At 38.7% G+C, this 27,822-nt stretch overlaps 1 protein-coding gene across 8 annotated transcripts in view; it reads right to left on the bottom strand.

The window, feature by feature from the left end:
* The window catches only part of CNOT6L (CCR4-NOT transcription complex subunit 6 like), a 363,313-nt gene extending 337,163 nt beyond the window's left edge, over window positions 1-26,150 (bottom strand). For 5 of the 8 annotated variants that reach the window (XR_009503290.1, XR_009503291.1, XR_009503292.1 and 2 more), the window contains exon 1: window positions 25,015-25,068. Coding sequence is in view for 3 of the 8 variants with exons in the window: in XM_059922803.1 (XP_059778786.1) it covers window positions 25,015-25,019 (5 nt within the window). In the remaining 5 variants the exon portion in view is untranslated. Of the gene's footprint in view, window positions 1-24,943; window positions 25,069-25,318; window positions 25,868-26,130 lie in introns of those variants that run through there. The other 3 variants (XM_059922801.1, XM_059922802.1, XM_059922799.1) reach the window with 3 other exon arrangements.
* Between the last annotated feature and the right edge of the window lie 1,672 nt (window positions 26,151-27,822).

The following is a 27,822-nucleotide window of genomic DNA, read 5'->3' as shown; positions in this document are numbered from 1 at the left end:
TAAAAAACACAAACACATGGAGGCTAAACAATACATTACTAAATAACCAACAGATCACTGAAGAAATCAAAGAGGAAATCAAAAAATACCTAGAGACAAATGACAATGAAAACACGACAATCCAAAACCTATGGGATGCAGCAAATGCAGTTCTAAGAGGGAAGTTTATAGCAATACAAGCCTACCTCAAGAAACAAGAAAAAATCTCAAATAACAATCTAACCTGACACCAAAAGGAACTAGAGAAAGAAGAACAAACAAAACCCAAAGTTAGCGGAAGGAAAGAAATCATCAAGATCAGAGCAGAAATAAATGAAATAAAAACAAAGAAAACAATAGCAAAGATCAATAAAACTAAAAGCTCGTTCTTTGAGAAGATAAACAAAATTGATAAACCAGTAGCCAGACTCATCCAGAAAAAGAGGGAGAGGACTCAAATCAATAAAATAAGAAATGAAAAAGGAGAAGTTACAACAGACACCGCAGAAATACAAAGCATCCTAAGAGACTACTAAAAGCAACTCTATGCCAGTAAAATGGACAACCTAGAAGAAATGGACAAATTCTTAAAAAGGTATAACCTTCCAAGACTGAACCAGGAACAAACAGAAAATATGAACAAAGCAATCGCAAGTAATGAAATTGAAACTGTGATTAAAAATCTTCCAACAAACAAAAGTCCAGGACCAGATGGCTTGACAGGTCAATTCTACCAAACATTTAGAGAAGAGCTAACACCTATCCTTCTCAAACCCTTCCAAAAAATTGCAGAGGAAGGAACACTCCCAAACTCATTCTATGAGGCCACCATCACCCTGATACCAAAACCAAAGATACTACACAAAAAGAAAATTACAGACCAATATCAGTGATGAATATTGATGCAAAAATCCTCAACAAAATACTAGCAAACAGACTCCAACAACACATTAAAAGGATCATACACCATGATCAAGTGGGATTTATCCCAGGGATGTAAGGATTCTTCAATATAGGGAAATCAATGCGATACACCACTTTAACAAACTGAATAAAAACCATATGAGCATCCCAATAGATGCAGAAAAAGTTTTTGACAAAATTCAACACCCATTTATGATAAAAACTCCAGCAAGTGGGCATAGAGGGAAACTACCTCAACATAATAAAAGCCATATACGACAAACCCACAGCAAACATTGTTCTGAACGGTGAAAAACTGAAAGCATTTCCTCTAAGATCAGGAACAAGATAAGGATGTCAACATAGTTTTCGAAGTCCTAGCCACAGCAATCAGAGAAGAAAAGAAATAAAAGGAATACAAGCCAGAAAAGAAGAAGTAAAACTGTCACTGCTTGCAGATGACATGATACTATAAAAAGAGAATCCTAAACATGCCACCAGAGAACTACTAAAGCTAATCAATGAATTTGTAAAGTAGCAGGATACAAAATTCATGCACAGAAATCCCTTGCATTCCTATACACTAATGATGAAAAATCTGAAAGAGAAATTAAGGAAACACTCCCATTTACCATTGCAACAAAAAGAATAAAATACCTCAGAATAAACCTACCTAGAGAGACAAGACCTGTATGCAGAAAACTGTAAGACACTGATGAAAGAAATTCAAGATGATACAATCAGATGGAGAGATATACCATATTCTTGGATTGGAAGAATCAATATTGTGAAAATGACTATACTACCCAAAACAATCTACAGATTCAATGCAATCCCTATCAAATTACCAATGGCATTTTTTACAGAACTAGAACAAAAAAAATCTTAAAATTTGTATGGAGACACAAAGACCCCGAAGAGCCAAAGCAGTCTTGAGGAAAAAAAACGGAGCTGGAGGAATCAGGCTTCCAGATTTTAGACTATATTACAAAGTTACAGTAATCAAGACAGTATGGTACTGGCACAAAAACAGAAATATAGATCAATGGAACAGGACAGAAAGCCCAGAGATAAACCCACACACATATGGTCACCTTATCTTTTATAAAGAAGGCAAGAATACACAATGGAGAAAGAGAAAAGACAATCTCTTCAATAAGTGGTGCTGGGAAAACTGGACAGCTACATGTAAAACAATGAAATTAGAACACTCCCTAACACCATACACAAAAATAAGCTCAAAATGGATTACAGACCTAAATGTCAGGCCAGACACTATAAAACTCTTAGAGGAAAACATAGGCAGAACACTCTATGACATAAACCACAGCAAGATCCTTTTTGACCCACCTCCTAGAGAAATGGAAATAAAAACAAAAATAAACAAATGGGACCTAATGAAACTTAAAAGCTTTTACAAAGCAAAGGAAACCATAAACAAGACGAGAAGACAACCCTCAGAATGGGAGAAAATATTTGCAACTGAAGCAACTGACAAAGGATTAATCTCTAAAATTTACAAGCAGCTCATGCAGCTCAGTATCAAAAAAACAAACAACCCAATCCAAAAATGGACAGAAGACCTAAACAGACATTTCTCCAAAGAAGATATACAGATTGCCAACAAACACATGAAAGGATGCTCAACATCACTAATTATTAGAGAAATGTAAATCAAAACTACAATGATGTATCACCTCACACCAGTCAGAATGGGCACCATCAGAAAATCTACAAACAACAAATGCTGGAGAGGGTGTGGAGAAAAGGGAACCCTCTTGCACTGTTGGTGAGTAAATTGATACAGCCACTATGGAGAACAGCATGGAGGTTCCTTAAAAAAGTAAAAATAGAATTACCATATGACCCAGCAAACCCACTACTGGGCATATACCCAGAGAAAACCATAATTCAAAAAGACACATGCACCCCAATGTTCACTGCAGCACTATATACAATAGTCAGGTCATGGAAGCAACATAAATGCTCATCAACAGACGAATGGATAAAGAAAATGTGGCACAGATATACAATGGAATATTACTCAGCCATAAAAAGGAACGAAATTGGGTCATTTGTAGAGACGTGGATGGATCTAGAGACTGTCATCCAGAGTGAAGCAAGTCCGAAAGAGAAAAACAAATATTGTATATTAACGCATATATGTGGAACCTAGAAAAATGGTACAGATGAACCGGCTTGCAGGGCAGAAATAGAGACACAGACGTAGAGAACAAACGTATGGACACCAAGGGGGGAAGTGGCGGGGGTGGTGGTTTGATGAATTGGGAGATTGGGATTGACATGTATACACTAATATGTATAAAATGGATAACTAATAAGAACCTGCTGTATAAAAAAATAAAATAAAATTCAAAAATTAAAAAAAGAAGATATGGTACATATATACAATGGAATATTACTCAGCCATAAGAAAAAATGAAATAAATGGGAAGGAAATCTGAAAAAGAGTGGATATATGTTTACGTATAACTGATTCACTTTGCTGTAGAGCAGAAACTAACACAACGCTGTAAAGCAACTATAGTCCAATAAAAAAAATAAAGAATGAAATAATGCCATTTGCAGCAACCTGGATGGACCTAGAAATTATCATATTAAGTGAAGTTAAGTCAGACAGAGAAAGACAAGTATCATATGATATCACTTATATGTGGAATCTAAAAAAATGATACAAATGAACTTATTTACAAAACAAATAGACTCACAAACAGAAAACAAAGGGGATAGAAAGGGGAGCAGGGAGATAAATTAGGAGTTTGGGATCAACATATACACACCACTATATATAAAACAAATAACAACAAAGACCCCCTATATATGTAGCACAGGGAACTATATTCAGTATCATGTCATAACCTATAATGGAAAAGAATTTATATATATAAATCACTTTGCTGTACACCTGAAGCATATACAACACTGGAAATTAACTATACTTCAATTTTTTTTGAAAAAAAGGTTAAAAGAATAAAAATTAAAATAAAAGAACATTACAAAATATGAAAAAAAAGACCGACCTATTGATACACATGGCAACATAGATAAATTTCAAAATAATTTTGCTGAGTGAAAGAAATTAATTTTTCTAATCTCAGAAAACTGATTCTTAGGCAAATTGATTTTCAAAAAGTTGATCTAGAAACAGAAGAGATGAGGAGTAGGAGGTCCATACAGGTCTTAATTTTAAACCAGCCCAGCACAAGGCCTATATATTAATGAATTGCTAATTCAATTCTCATTTTTCTTCATATATACAGTCCCCTCAGAAACCCCAAGGACAGAGGAATGGATAAAGAAGATGTCCCCAAGGACAAAGCAATGGATAACGATTTAACGATTTATGGTTGGACTATTACTCAGCCATAAAAAAGAATGATATAATGCCATTTGCAGCAACATGGATGGACCTAGAGATTAACATACTAACTGAAGTAAGTCATATCTGAAATCTAATTTAAAAATAAAGATACAGGGTTTCCCTGGTGGCACACTGGTTGAGAATCTGCCTGCCGATGCAGGGGACACGGGTTCGAGCCCTGGTCTGGGAAGATCCCACATGCCGCAGAGCAACTAGGCCCGTGAGCCACAACTACTGAGCCTGCGCGTCTGGAGCTTGTGCTCTGCAACAAGAGAGGCTGCGACAGTGAGAGTCCCGCGCACCGCGATGAAGAGTGGCCCCCGCTCGCCGCAACTAGAGAAAGCCCTCGCACAGAAATGAAGACCCAACACAGCCAAAAATAAATAAATTAATTAATTTTTTAAAAAAATAAATAAAGATACAAATGAACTTATTTACAAAACAGAAACAGACTTACAAATATAGAGAACAAACTTATGGTTACCAAAGGGGAAACGTGGGGGGGTGGGTAGAAATCAGGAGCTTGGGTTGAATACACACACATAACTATGTATAAGATAACCAAGAAGGACCCACTGTATAGCACAGGGAGCTCTACTCAATATTCTGTGATAACCTATGTGAGAAAAGAATCTAAAAAAGAATGACTATATGTATACGTATACCTAAATCACTTTGCAGTACACCTGAAACTAACACAACATTGTAAATCAACTATACTCCAATAAAAAGGAAGGGAGGGAGGGATCCCAAGGAGACAAGTACAACTCCAACTAGCTGGATAGATGGGTAAATGAGAGTATAGCTAGAGACCCAGGAATACCCAAATCCTATTACAATCATAACCCTAACATGCTGAATCCAAGTAACCTGAATGGAGTACATACTGACTCAGAAACAGTTCAATTTTCTGACACAGGCACATCAAATGTAACATCCATTACAGTGCAGCTTACTATTCAATAAAGTTTGAGATAACACAGGGAAACAATGTTCCTATTTGTCTAATGAATTCTCACACTAGCAGTTCCTCTCTTTCATTTCCTACTTCAATCACAGACACTGACAAAATAAACAAGAAAAATGGTTTGTGATTTTTAAAATTTGTACGCTTGTCCTCTAAATTCTCTATCAGCCTAACTCCAATATACCTCACATCCCTCTTTGAAGGGCAGTTGTAAGATATCCAGGGTAAGCAAGAAAAATGTCACAGGATGACGAGGTTTCCACCCTGTTGTGTACTCAAGATGCTATTATGAAGTCAAGAGGGAACTAACCAATACATCTGGCACGTGTTCAAGGATAAACACGCAAAGTCTATTCTCCAGCATTCTCCTTAACATACTAATCATCAAAGGTCACTATATCTGACTGCTGGAAATTCTCCTTCGAATTCCTCTTCTCCACCATAGTTAACCTACTAAAGTTAAGTGGGAAGGGAAAAAACAGAAGCAAGAGTACTCTATTCACAAAGATGTCTACAATTTAAGATCAGAAAGTTTACTGCAAGCATTCTCCTAAATCTCCTAATCAATAATAAGTAGTACCCAAAGAAAAGTATTCTCCTAAATCAGTTGTCTGTGCAATCTAAAAGAAGAGTAAACAAGAATCCACAGCAAAGTCTGCTGCTTCAAACCTACCGGAAATGAAAAGATCTTTGCTGCTGTAAAGGAAGTCAAGGGTAAATATGTTCAGACCCAAACTAAGACAGGCTACAAGGGCAGTTTTAAGAGGATCACAGATCATCTAGATAAGCCACACTTTTAAAAGTAAGCATATCAAGGGAATTCCCGTGGTCCAGTGGTTAAGACTCCCCGCTTCCACTGCAGGGGGCATGGGTTCAATCCCTGGTCAGGGAACTAAGATCCTGCAAGCCGTGTGTGGTACAGCCAAAAAAAAAAGTAAGCATGTCAAGAGTATGAGAGTTCCTATGACTCAAAATAACAAATCCACTAGAAAAACTGGACTCAGTCCAACGTGTTAAATGTGAAAAAAACTTAAGTAACATGCTAACACTTCATAACAAAATAAAATACTTCATCTTTTCTTTCTCCTACCTTCTAATTTCAGGCTCTGCCTCTCTAGCAGTCTGTAAAATCAAATAATTCACTAATATTTCACAAATATAATGCCTTAAGTCTGCTTACATAAGCAAAAAAAATCACCTGTGTATAAATTATGAATGTTGTATTGCACCAAGAAAATTTAAACACTAATTCAAAAACTCATTTGGGGGGCTTCCCTGGTGGCACAGTGGTTAAGAATCCGCCTGCCAATGCAGTGGACACGGATTCGATCCCTGGTCCGGGAAGATCTCACATGCCACGGAGCAAACTAAGCCCGTGCACCACAACTACTGAGCCCGCGTGCCACAACTAGTGAAGCCCATGCACGTAGAGCCCATGCTCCCCATCAAGAGAAGCCACCACAATGAGAAGCCCGCACACTGCAACAGAGAGTAGCCCCCGGTCGCCGCAACTAGAGAAAGCCCCTGCGCAGCAATGAAGACCCAACGCAGCCACAAATAAATAATTTATTTTTTTAAAAATATCATTTGGTTTCCATTACTAGAAAACTGAACATGATAGCAGTATCAAAAACTAAGGATTTAACTAAAGAACACTTTTCATAATGAACAGCTCTTCTAATTATTTTAGCTTTTCTATTTCTTTGGGAAAACAATTTAATTAAATCTTGAATACGTTTTATTGACTAACATTAAAGTCTGACAGTAATCATAATAGTTGTCCCATACTTTTTGACCTGAACCAAACTGCACAATGCTCCAATGTTAGATATACATAGCAAAATATACATAAAGAGGTGTTAAACCTAGTTTTACTTATCTGAGAAACCAGGGTTTAGAATTTGGAAAAACCATATCTAAATCTACAAGTCTCCATTAAAAAGAGAGAAATAAAACAGAAAAGCCTTAGTAACTAAACTCTGTCTGGGATAAAACTCGATAAGGCACAAAGAAAATCTCCATCCAGGAAAGGGTTCCTAGGTGCCAGCATCTTAATCATGAAATAATTTAAAAGGAAAGGCCAATGCAGACTCACGCTGATCCAAAACAGATAGCATTAAACAACAGAGCTAATCCTTAACTTTTTGACATGAATAAATGCCTAAGGAGAGTACCCACTCTACTCATATAAATGACTGCCAATAAGGTGGTGCTTCGTGCTGAGTGGAAAAGGTTTGAAGGGAAGGGGTGTCAGCTTTAAAACAGTTCCTAAAATAGTTGCTTAAAAAGATAAAGAAAAAGAGAACTTACAAAGGCTTTGAGTCACGCTTGGTTCCAGGAAAAGGATACTTTGGCTCTATGTGAAAGCAAAAACCAGTCATTGTAAAATACAGATACCCAGATTTTGTCAGCAAAGGGAAGAGTATTGTCCATTATTTCCCACAAAGGCAGCAGAGCCTTTAACTTGGATTCCTATTTTTTCTTGGCAGGTAGATATTCTGCAAAAGCAACAAAGCAAACTAAATATAAAACTCTTCTGAAATTCAACCCCGCAGTCAAAATGCCAAATTCACAAACTCATCAAAGGTCACAGAGGAACAAATTTCCTGTTTCTTTACTTAAACTCATTACCTTCCTCCTGAGCTAACCAATACAGAATTTCCTTCTTCTTGTTTTGAGGCTGATAAAATGAGGACAGCATACTTACAACACACTAGGAACAATAGGCAGTTACCCAGAATCACAGAATCAAGGAATAAAATTTGATATCATTTTCTAAAACCCAGTTGCACATAATCCATGTCTATTATTTCTCCATTTGAGAAGAGTGAATTGTTTTATTAACAATTTTTAAAAACTTTATTTTGAGGTTGTTTTACAAAAAGACTAAAAGAAAATGTAATGCTTTATAAACATTTATCAAAAATCCATTACTTTTAATTATTAGAACTATGTTCCTTGCCCTAAACACCTTATAGTCTAGGAAAGATGAGGAAAAGGTAAACAATGATCACTATATTGTAAACATTTATGTATTTCCCATCTCTTTCTAAAATGTATTTAAAGTTGCTTTCCACAAAGAATATTTAAGTGTTTACAAATAACTGTAGTTTAATGAAGAAATGTGTGTAAATTCAATAAAAGAGCTACTAAGAATAAAATTTGAATGGAGCAATAGTTCTTGACCAAGCTGATGATTAATCGTGAAATGTGCTACAAGTACTGTAATTTGTAAACTAGTAATAGTAAAAATGACCTAAGTTTGTGTACAATTTACACACACAACATATACTATATGTGTATTAGTACTGCTAATCCTATCCTTTTACCAACATTCTACCAATGAGAGAAAAAGGAAGAGTTTCAACTATTTCTCAAAGATATTATTAATATTGATGGATACACATTGCATATGTGAATATCATCCTTCAGGTATGTTGCATGGTTTTACATAGTCCTCATCCTATTAAAATATGGCTGTCTCTCTTACCACTCTAATAAAAAATGTTCCTATTAAACATACATGGTTTCAAATTACTAAATTGATTTTCAATCCCCTTTTAAGTCAGTACTCATTCTGTATGGCTTCTCTTGTTTTAAAAAATGAGGGCCACCCTCTTTTCTTGAAACTTTCCCTCTTTATCTTCTGAATCAGATTTTAAGTAGGCTGAAGGAAGATAGAGTTTATAAATGGGGGAGAGAAGAAAACATGTATTGAATGCCCAGTCTGTGTCCAGATACTGTGCTAGACTATTTGCATGCATTATATATGTAATTTCGCTAAAAATATAAACTATTATTAATTGCTATTTTACCAGTGAGGAAGCTGAAGTACAGAGAAGTTGTGAAACATCCAACACCTCACAGCTAATAAGTGACCGGACCAGAATTTAAACATAGGTAAATCCAACTACAAAATCCAAGCTGCTTCTACTAAACCATAACAAGTTTAATTTCAGACATTTCTAGAAGAAAATGAAGAATAATCATCTTGTAATTCTGGAGTGGAAAAAGCTTAAAGCAAGGTAAAGACCATACAAAAAAAAGAATGACAGAATAAACAATATAAAAAAATTTTAATGTCTGTAAGGCAAAGAGCAAAGTCATAAAGTCAAAAGATAAAGAGGAAAGTGGAACAAAAAGTCTCTGTAATATTTATAATAGACAATGAGGTAATGTTTCTAAAATACAAACAGCTTTTACAAATTGATAAGAATAAATGTAAACATCTCAAGGGGAAAATTGGGATTAAAGGTCATGATAAGGCAAATCACAAAAGAATAAATACAATGACCAAAAAAAGTGAAAAAAATAATGCCTAATCATCAAATAATTGAAAAAATTTAAAAATATATGACTTTGTTATCAAAAGGCAAAGATTAATAATGTGAAAGTGTGTGGGGAAATAGACATCCACTGCACAACTGGTAGGAGTATAATTCTGTACAACATTTCTAAAGGGCAACCTGACAAGATATCAAAATTTTGAATGTGTAATCATTTTAATCCAGCAAGTCCACTTCTAGAAACTTACCCTTTAAAACAGTGTGCAAAGGTGTATATATGAGTCTTTTCATTGCATTAGTGTTGATAATTGCAGAAAATAAGGAAATCAATTATTTGCCAATCAATAGCAGACTGAATTATATAGCACGTCAATAAAATGGACTACAATGCAGTCATTAAAAAGCATGATAAACAAATGTAAAATGATGCAGCTGCTGTGGAAAAGTCTGTCAGTTGCTCAAAAAGTTAAACAGAGAACTATCAGATGATCCAGTAATTCTACTCCTAGGTATATACTCAGGAGAAGTGAAAACTTATGTCCATACAAAAACCTTTTCATGAATATTCATAGAATTATTTATAACAGCCATAAAGTGGAAACAACCCAAATGTTCATCAGCTATGAACAGATAAAATATGGTATATCCATACAGTGGCATATTATTCAGCCATAAAAAGAAATGAAGTAGTGTTTCTTGCTTCAACATGGCATAATCTCGAAAACATGCTAAGTGAAAGAAGCCAGACACAAAAGGTCACACACTGTATGTTTCCATTTATATTAAATGCCTAGAATAGGCAAATTCATAGAAACAGAAAGTAGATTGGTAGTTGCCAGCAGATGAAGGAATGGGCAAACTGGAACTGCTAACAGGTATGAGATTTCTTTGAGGTTGATGGAAATGTTCTGGAATTAGATAGTAGTGGTGGTTCACAACACAGTGAAAACACTAAAACCACTGAAGGGTACACTTTCAAATGGCGAATTTTGTGTTATGTGATATACATCTCAATTTTTTTTAAGCCATAAATTTTTTAAAGCATGAAGCATACCCAGTGATAGAAAAAATGCCAATAATATGTTGTTAAATCAAAAAGCAAGTTTAAAAAACAGTGCATATAGTATGATTCTATTTATGTATATTTATGTGGTTATATAAGTTCATCTTGCCCAGAAACAGATAATGGTACCATATATATAGTACACACTACTAACAGTCTTGATCTCCATGAGATAGGATAACCAGAAAATTATGCTCTTTAGCATCATTTTTTTGTACACAAAGAGCACATAATTATTTCCAAAAGCAGACATGAAAAAATATTACCATCTGCAAAGAAAAGGAGAATAATATGAGAAAAATACACATAGTAGACTGAAACCAGGAGACAATACAGCAAAGATTATTAACCTGAGGTCCATAAACCTCAAAGAATCTGTAAATTTGTAAAGGAAAAAAATTATATCCCTAGTTTCACTAACCTCTGTTTAAAATTTAGTACCTCTTTCAATTAGACCTAGACAACCTACCATAATAATATTAGCAGCACCTGTGGTTTTTGTCACTAGCAAGTTGTATTTCACATCACATTACGGTTGTTACAGATACCTCAAAATATTATCTACATATATATTACTTTAAAATTATGGTAGTTATTATAGACTCACTGCTAGATCTTGTTCTTTAAGTGCATTAATAAAAGGGTATATATATTAATCTTCACAAATTGTTTTTATATATTTCAACATAACACGTTCCTTTTTAATCTTATTTATTTCATTCACTAAAAATCATTATTCCAAAAAGGCTCCACAGTCTTCTCCAGACTGCCAAAGAGTCCATACAACCAAACATCCACCCATATCCAAACATAACACCCATGCATTAGAGGGAGGAAGGGAAAACCAATCCTGAGGGTATGCAGGCATAAAGTAAGTAGGGCCTAAATACAGGCAAAAATAGAAATAATTCCAATTTTAATCAATTTGTCTAATACAAAATTCATAATTTTCTTCCCCAAATTGTATCCTCCTTCTGATTTTTCAGTTATCTTTGACTTCCTCCTTCATATTCAACCACTGATGTCACTTAAAAGCTTTCTTTTCTATCCCAATTGACACATCTCTCTCCTGACTTACCACTTCATATTTTAATTTTAATTCTTTAAAAAAGAGCCTCCCTCCTCCCACACTGATCTCCGCAACTGGTTCTGCATACCTCAACCAGATTAATCTTCTTAAATAATTATTTCCAAACTGCCACCAGGCTCTAAAAATCACTCAATGCTCCCAAAGTCTTTAATAGTAGTATTGATAATTACTTGATTCTAGAGCCATATCTGCAATAACTATTAATCAAAACAATTATACAGCCATGTCCTATAAAATATCATCTAAACGATATTATGACATAAAATTCAGGTATTACTAAGAGAACCCCAATTTATAGATGTAAAAAAACACGTGGTGCTCTAGAATTAAACCTAGGATAAGACTTAAATTCCTCATTCAAACCCCTCCATTATAATCATGCTCCAATTTGCCCTATCACCTACTTGGTCCCACTGAAGCTCTGGAAGTTAACCAGATATTAACTCAATGTCCCTCTTCTCCTTGAACCTGGACTCATACCTTTTATTTTTCTTTTTAAAACATCTTTATTGGGGTATAATTGCTTTACAATGGTGTGTTAGTTTCTGCTTTATAACAAAGTGAATCAGCTATACATATACATATATCCCCGTATCTCCTCCCTCTTACGTCTCCCTCCCATCCTTCCGATCCCACCCCTCTAGGTGGTCACAAAGCACTGAGCTGATCTCCCTGTGCTATGCAGCTGCTTCCCACTAGCTATCTATTTTACATTTGCTAGTGTATACATGTCCATGCCACTCTCTCACTTCGTCCCAGCTTGCCCTTCCCCCTCCCCGTGTCAAGTCCATTCTCTACATCGGTGTCTTTATTCCCGTCCTGCCCCTACGTTCATCAGAAGCTTTTTTTTTTTTTTCAGATTCCACATATATGTGTTAGCATACGGTGTTTTTCTCTTTCTGACTTACTTCACTCAGTATGGCAGACTCTAGGTCCATCCACCTCACTACAAATAACTCAATTTCATTTCTTTTTATGGCTGAGTAACATTCCATTGCATATATGTGCCACATCTTCTTTATCCATTCATCTGTCAATGGACACTTAGGTTGCTTCCATGTCCTGGCTACTGTAAATAGAGCTGCAGTGAACATTGTGGTATATGACTCTTTTTGAATTACGGTTTTCTCAGGGTATATGCCCAGTAGTAGGATTGCTGGGTCGTATAGTAGTTCCATTTTTAGTTTTTTAAGGAACCTCCATACTGTTCCCTATAGTGGCTGTATCAATTTACATTCCCACCAAAGGTGCCAGAGGGTTCCCTTTTCTCCACACCCTCTCCAGCATTTGTTTGTAGATTTTTGATGATGGCCATTCTCATTGGTGTCAGGTGATACCTCACTGTAGTTTTGATTTGCATTTCTCTAATGATTAGTGATGTTGAGCATCCTTTCATGTGTTTGGCGGCAATCGGTATATCTTCTTTGGGGAAATGTCTATTTAGGTCTTCTGCCCATTTTTTTTTTTTTAAGCATCCTTACTGGAGTACAACTGCTTCACAATGGTGTGTTACTTTCTGCTTTATAACAAAGTGAATCAGCTATACATATACATATATCCCGGTATCTCCTCCCTCTTGCATCTCCCTCCCACCCTCCCTATCCCACCCCTCTAGGTGGTCACAAAGCACCCAGCTGATCTCCCTGTGCTATGCGGCTGCTTCCCACTAGCTATCTATCTTATATTTGGTAGTATATATAAGTCCGTGCCACTCTCTCACTTCGTCCCAGCTTACCCTTCCCTCACCCCATGTCCTCAAGTCCATTCTCTACATCTGCGTCTTTATTCCTGTCCTTTCTGCCCATTTTGGATTGGGTTGTTTGTTTCTTTGATATTGAGATACATGAGCCGCTTGTACATTTTAGAGATTAATCCTTTGTCAGTTGCTTCAGTTGCAAATATTTTCTCCCATTCTGAGGGTTGTCTTTTCGTCTTGTTTGCGGTTTCCTTTGTTGTGCAAAAGTTTTTAAGTTTCATTAGGTCCCGTTTATTTTTGTTTGTATTTCCATTTCTCTAGGAGCTGGGTCAAAAAGGATCTTGCTGTGATTTATGTCATAGAGTGTTCTGCCTATGTTTTCCTCTAAGAGTTCTATAGTATCTGGCCTTACATTTAGGTCTTTAATCCATTTTGAGTTTATTCTTGTATATGGTATTAGGGAGTGTTCTAAATTTCATTCTTTTACATGTAGCTGTCCAGTTTTCCCAGCACCACTAATTGAAGAGGCTGTCTTTAATCCATTGTATATTCTTGCCTCCTTTATCAAAAATAAGGTGACCATACGTGCATGGGTTTATCTCTGGGCTTTCTATTCTGTTCCATTGATCTATACTTCTGTTTTTGTGCCAGTACCATACTGTCTTGATTACTGTAGTTTTGTAGTACAGTCTGAAGCCCAGGAGCCTGATTCCTCCAACTCCGTTTTTCTTTCTCAAGATTGCCTTGGGTATTCAAGATCTTTTGTGTTTCCATATAAATTGTGAAATTTTTTGTTCTAGTTCTGTGAAAAATGCCATTGGTAGTTTGACAGGGATTGCACTGAATCTGTAGATTGATTTGGGTAGTAGAGTCATTTTCACAATGTTGATTCTTCCAATCCAAGAACATGGTATATCTCTCCATCTGTTCATATCACCTTTAATGTCTTTCATCAGTGTCTTATAGTTTTCTGCATACACACACGTCTTTTGTCTCTCTAGGTAGGTTTATTCGTAGGTATTTTATTCTTTTTGTTGCAACAGTAAATGGGAGTGTTTCCTTAATTTCTCTTTCAGATTTTTCATCATTAGTGTATAGGAATGCAAGAGATTTCTGTGCCTTAATTTTGTATCCTGCAACTTTACAAATTCATTGATTAGCTCTAGTAGTTTTCTGATAGCATCTTTAGGATTCTCTATGTATAGTACCAAGTCATCTGCAAACAGTGACAGCTTCATTTCTTCTTTTCCGATTTGAATTCCTTTTATTTCTTTTTCCTCTCTGATTGCTGTGGCTGAAACTTCCAAAACTGTGTTGAATAATAGTGGTGAGAGTGGACAACCTTATCTTGTTCCTGATCTTAGAGAAAATGGTTTCAGTTTTTCACCACTGAGAACCATGTGGGCTTTGGGTTTGTCATATATGGCCTTTATTATGTTGAGGTAAGTTCCCTCTATGCCTACTTTCTGGAGGGTTTTTTATCATAAATGGGTGTTGAATTTTGTCAAAAGCTTTTTCTGTGTCTACTGAGATCATCATAAGGTTTTTCTCCGTCAATTTGTTAATATGGTGTATCACGATTGATTTGCATATATTGAAGAATCCTTGCATTCCTGGGATAAACCCCACTTGATCATGGTGTATGATCCTTTTAATGTGCTATTGGATTCTGTTTGCTAGTATTTTGTTGAGGATTTTTGCATCTATGTTCATCAGTGATATTGGCCTGTAGTTTTCTTTGTGACATCTTTGTCTGGTTTTGGTATCAGGGTGATGGTGGCCTCGTAGAATGAGTTGGGGAGTGTTCCTCCCTCTACTATATTTTGGAAGAGTTTGAGAAGGATAGGTGTTAGCTCTTCTCTAAAAGTTTGATAGAATTTGCCTGTGAGGCCATCTGGTCCTGGCCTTTTGTTTGTTGGAAGATTTTTAATCACAGTCTCAATTTCAGTGCTTGTGATTGGTCTGTTTATATTTTCTATTTCTTCCTGGTTCAGTCTCGGAAGGTTGTGCTTTTCTAAGAATTTGTCCATTTCTTCCAGGTTGTCCATTTTATTGGCATATAGTTGTCTGTAGTAATCTCTCATGATCCTTTGTATTTCTGCAGCGTCAGTTGTTACTTCTCCTTTTTCATTTCTAATTCTATTGATTTGGACTCATACCTTTCTGCTACTACATTTTTGCTGATGTAATTTCTACCATCTGCAATGCCATTTGATTCATTCATTCATTTAATAAAGTTACTAAGCCCCTAAAATATACTAAACATTTAGTATATCTCTGCCCTTAAAAATCTCAGTCTAACGAGAAAATAGAGACATAAACCAGGTAAACACAATACAGTCTGGTAAATGTCATAAAAGGGGAACGCACAGGATGCTAGGAGAGCACAGAGAAAAAGCATAAAGCAAAGACTGGAAGTGTGAGGCAAGGTTTCCTCGAGCAGGGAGCATCTAAGGTGAGTTATTAAGAAAGTCAGTGAGGTCGTAAAGTATAAGGTATTGTAGGCATGTATAAAGTGCAAACTAGGCTATATATAAGTCACTCAGTTGGCTAGGCTAGAGAATATGTTTGAAGGAGGAGCAGTAATAAATGATAAAACTGGAAAGGTACAAGAAGCCAATAACATGATGGACCTTACATATAATGCTATGAAAGCTCCATTTTATTCTAAAAGCAATAAGCAGCAGCAGGATACACTGGAAAGTATACAAGTTGAGGAATTCCCATGACCTAAATCTGAATTCAATCTCTTGTGTCATTTACTTGCTATGTGACTTTCATCAAATTTGCCTCTCTAAGCTTCAGTTTCCTCAACTATAAAATAGGAATTAAAAATATCAATTTTGCCAGGATTCTAACAAGAAGTTAATTCATGTAAATCTCCTAGCACAGGGGTCAGCAAACTATAGCTTGGTTTGCCAGCAATGAATGGTTTTACATTTTTAAAGGATTGTTTATTTAACAAACAACAACAACAACGATATAGAACAGAGATCTTATATGACCCACAAAGCCAAAACATTTACTATACGGCCCTTTACATAAAAATCTTAACCAAATCCTACCTTTAAGCACATAATAGGCAACCAAACAATAGTAACATTATTAAGGATTTTAAGTAGGGAATTTAAGCAATATCGAAAGAATTTTAAAAGGATTTCTCTGGTGACAATGCCTACAAAGAAACAGAAGTTAAAGCAGCAATAATGGATGTTGGGAAACAAGCAAGGAGAATGCTGCAGTAATCCATTAACTTTTCCTTTCCTCCTCCTAACTATAAAGGTGAGATCAACTTCCACCTCCTCTCTTTATCCCTGTAGGCTACAACCCCATATGTTCTCTGCTATATGGTACAGCACTTAATGTTCTTTGTCACTTAGCATATTCTGCCTTTACTTGCTTGCTATTTATCCAGGCTTAAATCCCCTATAAGTGTAAGTAGTGTAAGGGTAAATATTCTGGAGTCAAACAAATCTTGTTTTAAATATTAGTTTTATCAATATTTAAGATTTGTTATTTAACTCGTATGGCTCCTAACAATAAGAAACAGTAACAGCTAACATATATTGAGTTTTTTAGTTTTGTTTTGCTTTTTTACTTCAGATGTGCCACATACTGTTCTAAGCACTTTACAAGCACTACTTCATTTAACCCTCCCAACAACCCTGTAGGATAAGGATTATTAATTACTATCTCCCTATTACAGATGAGGAAACTGAAGCATGGAGAAGTTAAATGAGTTTCCCAAGAGCTAGAAAGTGAAGGATCAAAGACTCACATTCTTAACCAGCTAGAGAATGAGAATCATACTGTCTAATTCACAGGACTTTTCTGAACACTAATTTAGATTACATATTTAAAAGGGAAGGTGATGGCTTTCACAGTCCTTAGTACTCAGTAGTCTGATAAATATTAGTTCCACTTCCCGGTATAAAAGACTATATTCTGAACTTCTTTTTATTCCCCAGAACCCTGAATTTAACAGTTTATAGCCAGTAGAAGCTTAATAAATATTTATTAATAGGTTAGATATACTTTCGGTGATTCAAATTCTTATTATTTCAAGGTTATCATTCTGTACATAACTCACAATATATTATTTCATGAATTTATATGTAGATTTTGCAGCAGATTGCACTACATATGAACCTATAGCAGAACATACCTTGTCAGTTTTTTGGTTTTGTTTAAATATAAACATTATGATCAAAGAGCTATAGATATATATGTAAAGATCCCAGCAAAGTCTGTGTATAGAAAGACATTAAGGTTGGTATATCCTAAATTTAGTTCTATTCTCTTATCAGTATTTGTAACTGGTATTATATAACTGAACTATTTTACTCATTTAGGGAATCTAAGTAATTTGGGGAGAGAAAAATAAAGTTTCTAAACTATAAGATTACAGAGAGAGGTTCTCTCTGCAAAAGATGACTATTAAGAAAGATAAAGTATTGTAACTTCTATTTTGTGTCACCAATTTCTATTGTTAATAAAGGAAAACAATATGAAAGACCACAATTACCAGACGTCTGTCTATTCAGCATGAATGAGTCTCTCACACAGCAAAGTGAACTACTTATTTCTTCAAAAAATTAGAAATACATTTTTACCTATAATGAGATTTTAAAGTAGACTGAAAAAAAAATTAATGAAAAGTAATAATCCTGCTACAAAATAGGATACAAAACAAAAATTCTGTTACTACTTATCAATTTTTGCCTTGTGAAGAGAAAGATTCTTGGCTAAACCCAGTTATTTGATTTCTGAGACATAACATGAAACACAGAAATACATTTTTAACATTACCTAATCACGGGGCTTCCCTGGTGGCGCAGTGGTTAAGAATCCGCCTGCCAATGCAGGGGACACGGGTTCGAGCCCTGGTCCGGGAAGATCCCACATGCCGCGGAGCAACTAAGCCTGTGCGCCACAACTACTGAGCCTGCACTCTAGAGCCCGTGAGCCACAACTACCGAAGCCCGCACACCTAGAGCCCGTGCTCCCCAACAAGACAAGCCACCGCAATGAGAAGCCCGCGCACCGCCACAAAGAATAGCCCCTATTCGCCGCAGCTAGAGAAAGCCCACGCACAGCAACAAAGACTCAACTCTGCCAAAAATAAATAAATGATTAATTTTTTAAAAATTACCTAATCAAAATGCAGCTGCATGCAATTGTGTAATTAAAATTTCAAAAAGTAAACGAAGGATAATCACCACATCAAGTGCATCATAACCTTACCTTGCAGAGCAAAATTTCCTAAGAAATCTATTAAACTTTTTAGAAAACTATGCAGAAAACTTACAAAAGTAAAACCATTGATGCTGAAATGTTTTGGGAAAAAGGTCAGGTGACAGCCAGGTTCAAAGTAAACATGGAATTCTTCATTAACCATACACTTTTTATCACAAAGGTTTGTTCCCTTCTTTTTAACTCTATGTTTAGTACTTCATTTATGATTTAGATTCTCTCTGCTTCCTGTGTCCCCCTCCAACCTAGCTATCAAACTAAAAGAAAAAAAAATTCTCCACACTGATTTTAATTAATGCTTTTCAAAAGAAACAATATTCTCCACTGATCAAAAAACCCGAATTATTCAGAAAATCTTCAGTAAAGGATTAAGGGCCCTCCAAATGTGTATAGGGATTAATGGGAAGACAATCAGAGATCATGAAAGGGGTAGGGAAGAGAGAAAAGAAGGGAGAGGGAAAAAGAGAGGGGGGGAAGCTAGCCCCTCTTTCCCAAACAAGCATCATTAACTGCCACGTATCATTGGACTTAGCATCTTCACTTTTCTAATTCATATTTCATACTTCCCTCAAAACTCAACCTTAACACCCCTTCATGATAAAAACACTCAACAAACTAGGAACAGAAGGGAACTTCCTCAACCTGATAAACAGCATCTGTGCAAACCCCATTAGCTAATATCATAGTTAATAGTGGAAGACTGAATGCTTTCCCCCCCAAGATCAGGAATAAGACAAGAATATCTGCTCTTGACACTGCTTTTCAACAATGTTTAGCCAGGGCAATTAGGCAAGAAAATGAAATAAAATGCATCCAGATTGGAAAAGAAGAAAAACTATACTTACTTACAGGTGACATGATCCTTGTTATACAGAAAACCAGATGGAATTCATTTAAAAAACTATTAGAACTAATAAACAAGTTCAGCAAGGTTGCAGAATACAAGATCAATACACGAAAGTCAGTTGTATTTTTTCATACTTGCAATGAGCAGCCCAAAAATGAAATTAAGAAAACAGTTCTATTTACAACAGCATCTAAAAGAATAAAATATTTAAGAGTAAATGCAACAAAAAAAGTGTAAAACTTTGAAGACTATAAAACACTGTCAAAAGAAATTAAAAATCTAAATATATGGGAAGATCCCACGTTCATAAATAGGAAGACTCATTTAATATTGTCAAGATGGCGACACTCCCCAAATTATCTACAGACTTAACACAATTCCTATCAAAATTCTAGCTGGCTTCTTTGCAGAAATTGATAAGCTAATCCTAAAATTCATATGGAAATACAAGTAGATCAGTGACTGCCTAGAATTAGGGGTATGGGAGAATGAGGGATAACTCAAAAGAATACAGGATTTATATTTCAGGTGACTAAAATGTTCTATAAATTTTGGTGAAGGCTGCACAAATGTGAATATACTAAACACTACTGAGATATTTTTAAATGGGCTACTTCTATGATAAGTGAATTATATCTCAAAAAAGCTGTTACCAAAACAAATCTCTCAACTTTGAGTAGTCCCTGGCCCACCCACCATTCCACTTTACGTTACTCCGTCTCAGAATGTCTGTAAACAGTTTATATTGTAGTGAGTTCATTTATTGTTTTGAAATAACTATATTATATGCTTTATTTTCCTTATTCATAAGCTATAAGCTTCACAAGGGTCTCTTCTACGTCTTTCCTTTTAGAACGAAGTATAATAATGGGTACAGAATAGGCTCTCAAATAGGGTTTTTAATTTTCAAAATGCAAAACATTAGAAATACTTAACATGGAGAAGTTAGCCAGACTACTCAAAAATCTCCTTTTGGGGAATACAGACATATATAAAACTCCCCAGATTCCTAACCAAACTGTTCAGAATAAAGACAAATAAAAGTATACCCAGAGCTGAGGTTTCACATTACAATAATCCTAGGCAGTAAAAGAGTAAGTTGCAATTCAATTAAAATTAAAGTCCAGAAATAAAATTAATGTATTATGGTACAGTATTAGTGCAGGTGGTCAAAGAAAGTTGTAGTATTTTCATCATGAAACACGAACACGAGTTAATAATTGAGCCTTTGTTGTTTACTTGATGATTTTATTGTTCTTTCTGGGTTAAGCCTCACAAATATTAATTACAATGACTTTAGAATTACAAAAAACAGCAACAGAAAACACTAAAACACAGTAAGGTCCATCTAAATGATATTTTAAAATAATAATAAGAATAATGCTGTATCCCAACAGAAAAAAGAAAATTTAACAATACGTTTCCCATGAAACTATACCTCAGAAACTGAAATTCAAAGTCAACTGATTTCAAAGTACAAAGAGAAATAACTCAAACAGCCAGAACCCAGTAGACCACAACAACAATCAATAACTGGATAGCAAAGGAGAGACCCACTAAAGGTTATAAAATCCAATTGTATTGGTCTTTGTAAAATCTGTATCTTTAAATAGCTGCTGACGTTTACCTGTCATTCAAACCCACCTTGGAAGAAAAGTCCTTCTTCTCCTCCTCCTGTGGCTCTTACTCCTTCCCTTCTCTTCCCACTACTCCCCACCGCTTCACACAATTTTACGCTTTGAAGATGGAAAGCAATTTTTAGTATTATAATTTACCTTTCGGACATAATTTCACAAATATATGCTACCACCTAAAATAACATCATGAAATGCCCCAAGCTGTCCACCACCCAGGGACTACATTCCCATCCCCCTTGCATTCAAATAAGGCTCTGTGACAAATTATCACCAATGAAATGTGGGCAGATGTTTGTCTTTGGGGGTTCTTAAGAAATGACCTGTGGGTAACAGGCAGGGCTCCAAGGCTCCAGGGAATGGTGGAGACATAAGATGTAAGGCGTCTGGGTTCCTCAATTACCACATGGAGGTAAGCCACAAGCCTGCTAACAAGGAGCACCTGCACTGGACTGTTATGTGAGCAAAATACAAACTTACATGTGCTAAGCCACTGAAATTTTGGAGTATATTTATTACCCTAATTAGCATTACCCAAAGTAAAACATGCATAAATCTTAAGTATTTCAATTCCCCCTAATTAAAGACATTTATAAGGGATATTTTGGAAAGATTGTTTAAAAGGCCACTTAAGTAACATTAAATTTTAAAACCTAAACAATTTTCCACCTTGATTTTACTGTAATTACTTTAAAATGATAGCAAGAGGAGTCCACTGTTAGTAATAAATTTCACTGTTCATATATCTTAACATATTATTTCAGTATCTCCTGTTTTCATGATTATTACAGAAAAATGTCTTCCTCAATTCTCCCAATTTAAAAAAAAATTACGAAGTGTTTTAAAATACCATAATTCATAATGTCTAAGGAAAATTACCAAATACCTAGTTAAGGGCAAAATTCATTTCCATTTTATTGTTTTTAAAGTATTAAAAATTATCACATAGTTTTTAAGTTAAGAATTCTTCCTTTCAACATTACCATATGGCAGATAATTCTGTTCACTGTAAATGCACATACACCCATAACACATACACTTTAACAAAACCATGACATTTTGCATTCTAATAAAGTTCTCCCTCCTATTCTTCACAAAAATACTTCAAAAATGTGTTGAAATTTTAGTGCTTTACTAGGTTTTTTTTTTTAAGCTTAACATTGCTGATATAAATAATAATGATATAAGGCCTAAGGAAACCTGGTTTAGTAAACACAGACATTACAAACTTAAACCAATGAAACTCCTCCCACATCATCTTCACCCTGCCGTCACCAAAAAAAAAAAAAAAAAAGGGAAAAAAGAGAAAAAGCAAAAGAAAAAATGCTTTATTTAACCTTTCTGTTGTCTTTAAACTCCATACCATTATTTTTTCCAGCACAATACAATTAAAATTAAATGAACAGCCCACTTACCACTCCACACAGAATAATAAAAATGGAAAATTACTGAAAGTTGATAGAAGATTTTTGCTTCCACTCAGGAAAATATTCCAAAAGTTTTTGTTTTGTTTTCTCCAGAATCAGTCAACATGAACTAAAACAATTACATAGCAATTCTGTGGCACTTATAGATTGTGGATCTATATAAATAAACTCTAGGTCCTTGATCCTTTTTGATGTTTGATTGTATTGGAACATATATGTGCTATATATAGCTTAAACAATTTTTTCCAGGGCTACATAGCAAGAACTCACAAAAACAGTAATGAAACTGAAAGATGGCCTATTCAAAAATACGAAAACAAATCAAGTATGACTAGATAGTCTCTATAAACTGGTACACTAGGCTATTTTAATGACAGTCAGTTCAAGGAAAAAAGACTTCTAAAATACATTTAACATTGTTTATATATACTTTATGCATATCAAAGGACTCAAATGTTCTGTTGTCTTGATTTTTAACTTAAGGTGACACAATATTTCTCTCAGTAATCCAGTAAGTATTTGTACTTATACATGTTTTTCAATGCCTACAGTCAGGGCTGCAAGAGGAAGAACTAGTATTTAACTAAGCAGCTACTATGTGCCAAACATATGTTTTTTCAATTTATCCTCAGGACAACCTTACTGTAAACGTCTTATCTCTTTGTTACCTATGAGAAAACAGACTTACAGACATTAGGTACCTTGCCTAAGGTAAAACAGCTAAGAAAAGTAGCACAGCCAGAGTTTTGAGGTCCCTAAAACAAGTCCTTTTTCCACTAAACAACATGTGTTGTTTTTCCAGTAGTGTTCATAGAAAACAGCTCTCCACCCCTCCTGCTCTTCTGCTCACTTCCCAGTGAACAGCAGGAAACATTTCTTTGTGAGACCAGGTTCAGAAAGGAGCAACCTCTGACCATTACACAGAGCATGGCCTGCAAGGATGGAATCTGTATGACGACTTCATCCATAGGGTTTTAGCTAGATGAGCTAACTAGATGCAAATAGAGGGTGGAGTAGATAAAGTGAAGAGCAAATAATCATACAAATACCATTTATATTTGGTTCTGAAATGCACTGTATGCCTACTGACAGCAGATTTACCTCTACAGTTGCGTTCTGCTTAACTACTCTCAAAATAGCCTTCGAAGAGCACACACTTGGAGTGGACCATACAGGCTGCTTGATCTAGGTTTTGGATACTGTTAGGGAAAACTTGTTTGTACATGACTATCTTGACTGATAACTAAGATAACTAGAGGCAATAACGTAGTACCTCCTAAAATGTAGTACTGTGCTTCCCATGTGTACAAACGGCTCAGCTAAACTCCCTGAACACAATGCATCTAAACAGCCTAAGCTGAAGAGTCGGCTGTGCTAAGGAGGATGACAGCTCCAGTAACTTCCTCTTCCTCACAGACCTCCTCAGCTAGGCGTGTACACCCCTTTCCCCCTAGGAGGCAGGATAAAACAATTTCAAATGCACGAAATCCATCCAATCCTACCAACACCATAGGGCAGGGAAGCCAGCTTCCATTTCTTCCCCCGCCCTTCCGAGAAAAATTTTATCTTAAAAAAAAAAAAATGCGTAAGTATCATCAACGAAAAAGTATTTGCAACGAAAAAAGAGCTGAAAATATGTACTCAGTCCCTCCACACAGCCTTAAGGAAAGGATGAAAAGAAGGGATCTCGACACCGCGTCTTCTCGAGATTTACTGCTTTGATTCACTTTCCCTCGGGTCCCACCGCCGGCCAGGGGGGAGAGCTTGCGGTCGGAACGCCAAAATATGCCTTCGCCTCTCCTCAGGAGACGCGGGGGCGGCCAAGGCGACGGCGATCGGTGCGTCCCGCCTCCGACCCTCACCTGCCCAGGCCCTCGGCAGCGCCCGGGGCCCGCGCGGGCCCGGCGCCCCGGGAGGCGTCCGGGGAGGCTGGCGGGAGGCAGGCCGGCGGGCGGGCGTACGCCGAGGCGCTTAGGCCGCGCTGCAGGCCGGCGCGCTTCCTGCCGCGGCCCCGGGAACGGCGGCGCGGCCCCGACCCACAGCTCCCGGACCCCGCTGCTGTGTGTGTGCCGAACACACACGCACCCTCCCCGGCCCCCGCGGAGCAGCTCTCACCTGCGAGGCTCCGGAGCCTCGGCCACAAAGGGGGAGGGACACGCCACTCGGGGGTCCCGAACACACGGAACCCGCCCCCAGAGTCCCGGGCCCTGGGCGCGGACCACCCCCCTCCCAAACACACACACACACACACACACACACGCACGCACGCACACCCCGGAACCTTCGCCGCTTCCGACAGAGACGCGGGTCATCCCCGCACCCGACACACACCCACTCGCTGTGGGTCCTCAGGCCGCCTCCCCGCCCGCCGAAGTCACAACTCGCACACCCCCAGGCACATCTGTCCCTCTCCCACCTCATTTCCCCGGGGACGCGCTCCTCTTCCCAACACTCTCGATCCTACTCGGAGGCACAAAAACACTCTACCTCATTCTCTTCCTCTGGCCCAGAAGGAGCAACAGCAGCCATTTCCCCGCGGCAGGGGAAACACACACACAAACACGCGCGCGCGCGCGCGCGCACCAGGCCCCCACAGATGCTTCCCCTCCGGAGCCGCGGCCGCAGACGCAAACACAAACACCCACTGGCGGGCCTCGCTGCCGCCCGCCCTGAAGGGAATCCGCGGCCGCGGCGGCGGCGGGCAGGGCCCGGATCCCGGCTCGCGGGTGGGCGGGCGGGCGCGCAGGGCGCCCGGGCCTGGGGTCGCCGAGGGCCTGCGTCCCCTCCTCACCTGCATTCAGCGCGCCGGGGTCCGGGCGGCGACGGCGGCGGCGGCGGCGGGGCGGCTGCTGCTGGTGCTGGTGCTGCGGCGGCGGGGGAGGCGGCGGCGGCGGTGGCGGCGGGGCTGAGGGCAGCAAAGACATGCAGGCAGCCCGCCGGGGGAAGAGGCACCGGCCGGAGGGGACGCGGGGCGGGCGGGCCGGGCCGGGCCGCCTGAGGAACGGCAGACGCGGCGGCGAGGAGGGCGGCTGAGGGGAGCGAGGAGACGGATGGGGGGCTGGGAGGGGGCCGCGCCGCCGGGCTTCGGGGACGGTGACCCTGGGCGCGCAGGAGAGGCCCCGCGGCCGCGGCCGCCGACGCGAAGGGCTCTGCTGGAGGAAGCTGCGCCCCCGCAGCCGCCGGAGCCGCGGCTATTACTCGGAGAGCCGCACAGAGCCTGGCCTTGGCCTTGGCCTCCTGGCGCCGGGGCTGCCGCCGCTGCGGGGGTTGTTGCTGCGCCTGCTGCTGTTGGAGCCGAAGCTGCTGCACAGAGACTCCAGCTTTCGGTGCCTCCGCTCTCGCTCACACACGTTCACACCCCCGAGGGCCGGGGGAGAGGCGTCCGCGCGCTATCGGTATTGAGATTAATAACAAGGTGCAGAGAGTGCGAGAAGGAGGAGGGTTGATTGACGTGGAGGGGCTGGCGAGAGTCAGTCACTCCCAGGCGCGGAGGGGTGGGGTGAGGGGAAGGAGGCGGAGCTCCAGCGCCGCGCCTTGGCCCCACCCCCGGGGCGCCGCGTTGGGTTGTGGTGCGCGTGCGCGCGCGGCTGCCAGCTCTCTTACCCATTTTCTCCTTTACCCTTGCTGTTTCCTTACTCGCTTTTCTTGGCTTGAGTGACGAGCAGAGCCGGAGAGGCTGGTAGGTTATCAAAAAGCCACAACCGCAAAGCCATGGGGGGTGGCGGGAAGTCACTGGTGATCCCGCCTCCCCCGGTGTTCGTGCCTGGGCTTGGCGCTGTTTACTGCCCGCTCGCCGGAGGCGGCCTGACCGCGAAGCCCAGCACTGGTCTGAGTGGCGAATGGGACGCCAGGTGAGGTGAAGGAAGTGACCTGAAGGAAGAAAATGTTTCCTGACACCTTCAGTGGTTTAATTTTTTTTTTTTTTAACGTGTAACGCCTGTGAGTTTCATAGCGAGGGGTAAATAAAAGAGCCCGTGACGCTCTACGATAATCCCGTCCTGTTTATTTTCTGAGTCTCCCCTCTCACGGTAGAAATACATTTGTTTGGCCGTGCCAGTTACAGAATGAAAACGGCAAAATGTAAACTAGGAATAGTAATGTTTACTTGGCGAATGTGGCCTTGACATCTGAAGTTTATGGGGTTTTTGTTTTCGTGGGTCAGCTTCAGCTTTTACCACGAGCAGTCCAAAAACATTATACCAGCTCTAGAGGCAGAATACTGCTGTTGCAGTTTTGCATAATCTCTTTCCCAGCGCATGCCCCGGGCTTGCGTACTTACCAGTGTTGGTCGAGGTTATATTCGCAGTGTTCAGGATTTCCCCCACCTCCCCACAGGGGTGTTGTTTAGCACACCAAGCACGTGGTGTTGGTTGCAGTTAATCTTAGCCCCTATTATTGAACGTAAAAGGCCTTCATCTCTTGGGGGGGAAAGTTGCGGTAAAAATGCAAATCATCATTTAGCCAGAACTGATCAGTTATTGAAAGAGTCCACCAGAAGAACAATTGCATCATTTTTATCTTTGTCACGCGGAAGTGTGAGTGAGTAATTGGAGAAGCCCCTCAAGACATAGAAGACCGCAGGCTACTTTGTTTTCTCCCCCCCCCCCCCCCCCCCCCCCCGCCACCGGTTAAGTTTCCATTTCCCTCCCTAGCAACATCACCCCCTTACCAGCTTCTGCAATGGGTCTGAAAATGGCCTTAATCCTAGAAGTCCCACTTATTCCTAACTATCTTGATTCTAGGCTCACATATAATGAATAATCACCTTTGGCTTTGTAAGCAACAAAGCCAAACAAGGAACTGCAGGAGCCCAGAATAGGAAACCTGCCTCAGTGGCATCTTGCCACGGCATTTCTCCTTGGCGCAGAAACACTTGCCCCATGGAGAAATACTACCAAATGTTGAAGAAAAGAGGAAAATAAACACCTGAAAAATATAAATCAGATGATGGGATATCCTCACAGATTTAAGCTTCTTCAAATACCTGTAGATATATAGATTCCTAGCTATTCATTCATATACCATAAACAAACATCTCTGGAGGGTGTATTATATTCCAGACATTGTATTCAACATCAGAGACACAAAAATAAGCACATGTAGTCCCTATTCTTAAGTAGCTCACAGTTGTTGTAGGGGAAACAGACCCATAAACAGGAAATTCTCAGAGAACAAACCAGAAATGAAAGTATGAAAGGTAACACAAAATTAATAGTCACAATGATGCCCAGGAGGATAAAGCTGATGGCACTAGCAATTTCACTTGAGCCACGTGATACCTGCCAATCTCACAGG

Source organism: Balaenoptera ricei, chromosome 5 (genome assembly GCF_028023285.1).
Source record: "Balaenoptera ricei isolate mBalRic1 chromosome 5, mBalRic1.hap2, whole genome shotgun sequence".
Lineage (NCBI taxonomy): Eukaryota > Metazoa > Chordata > Mammalia > Artiodactyla > Balaenopteridae > Balaenoptera > Balaenoptera ricei.
This window is presented reverse-complemented; position numbering and strand designations above follow the sequence as displayed.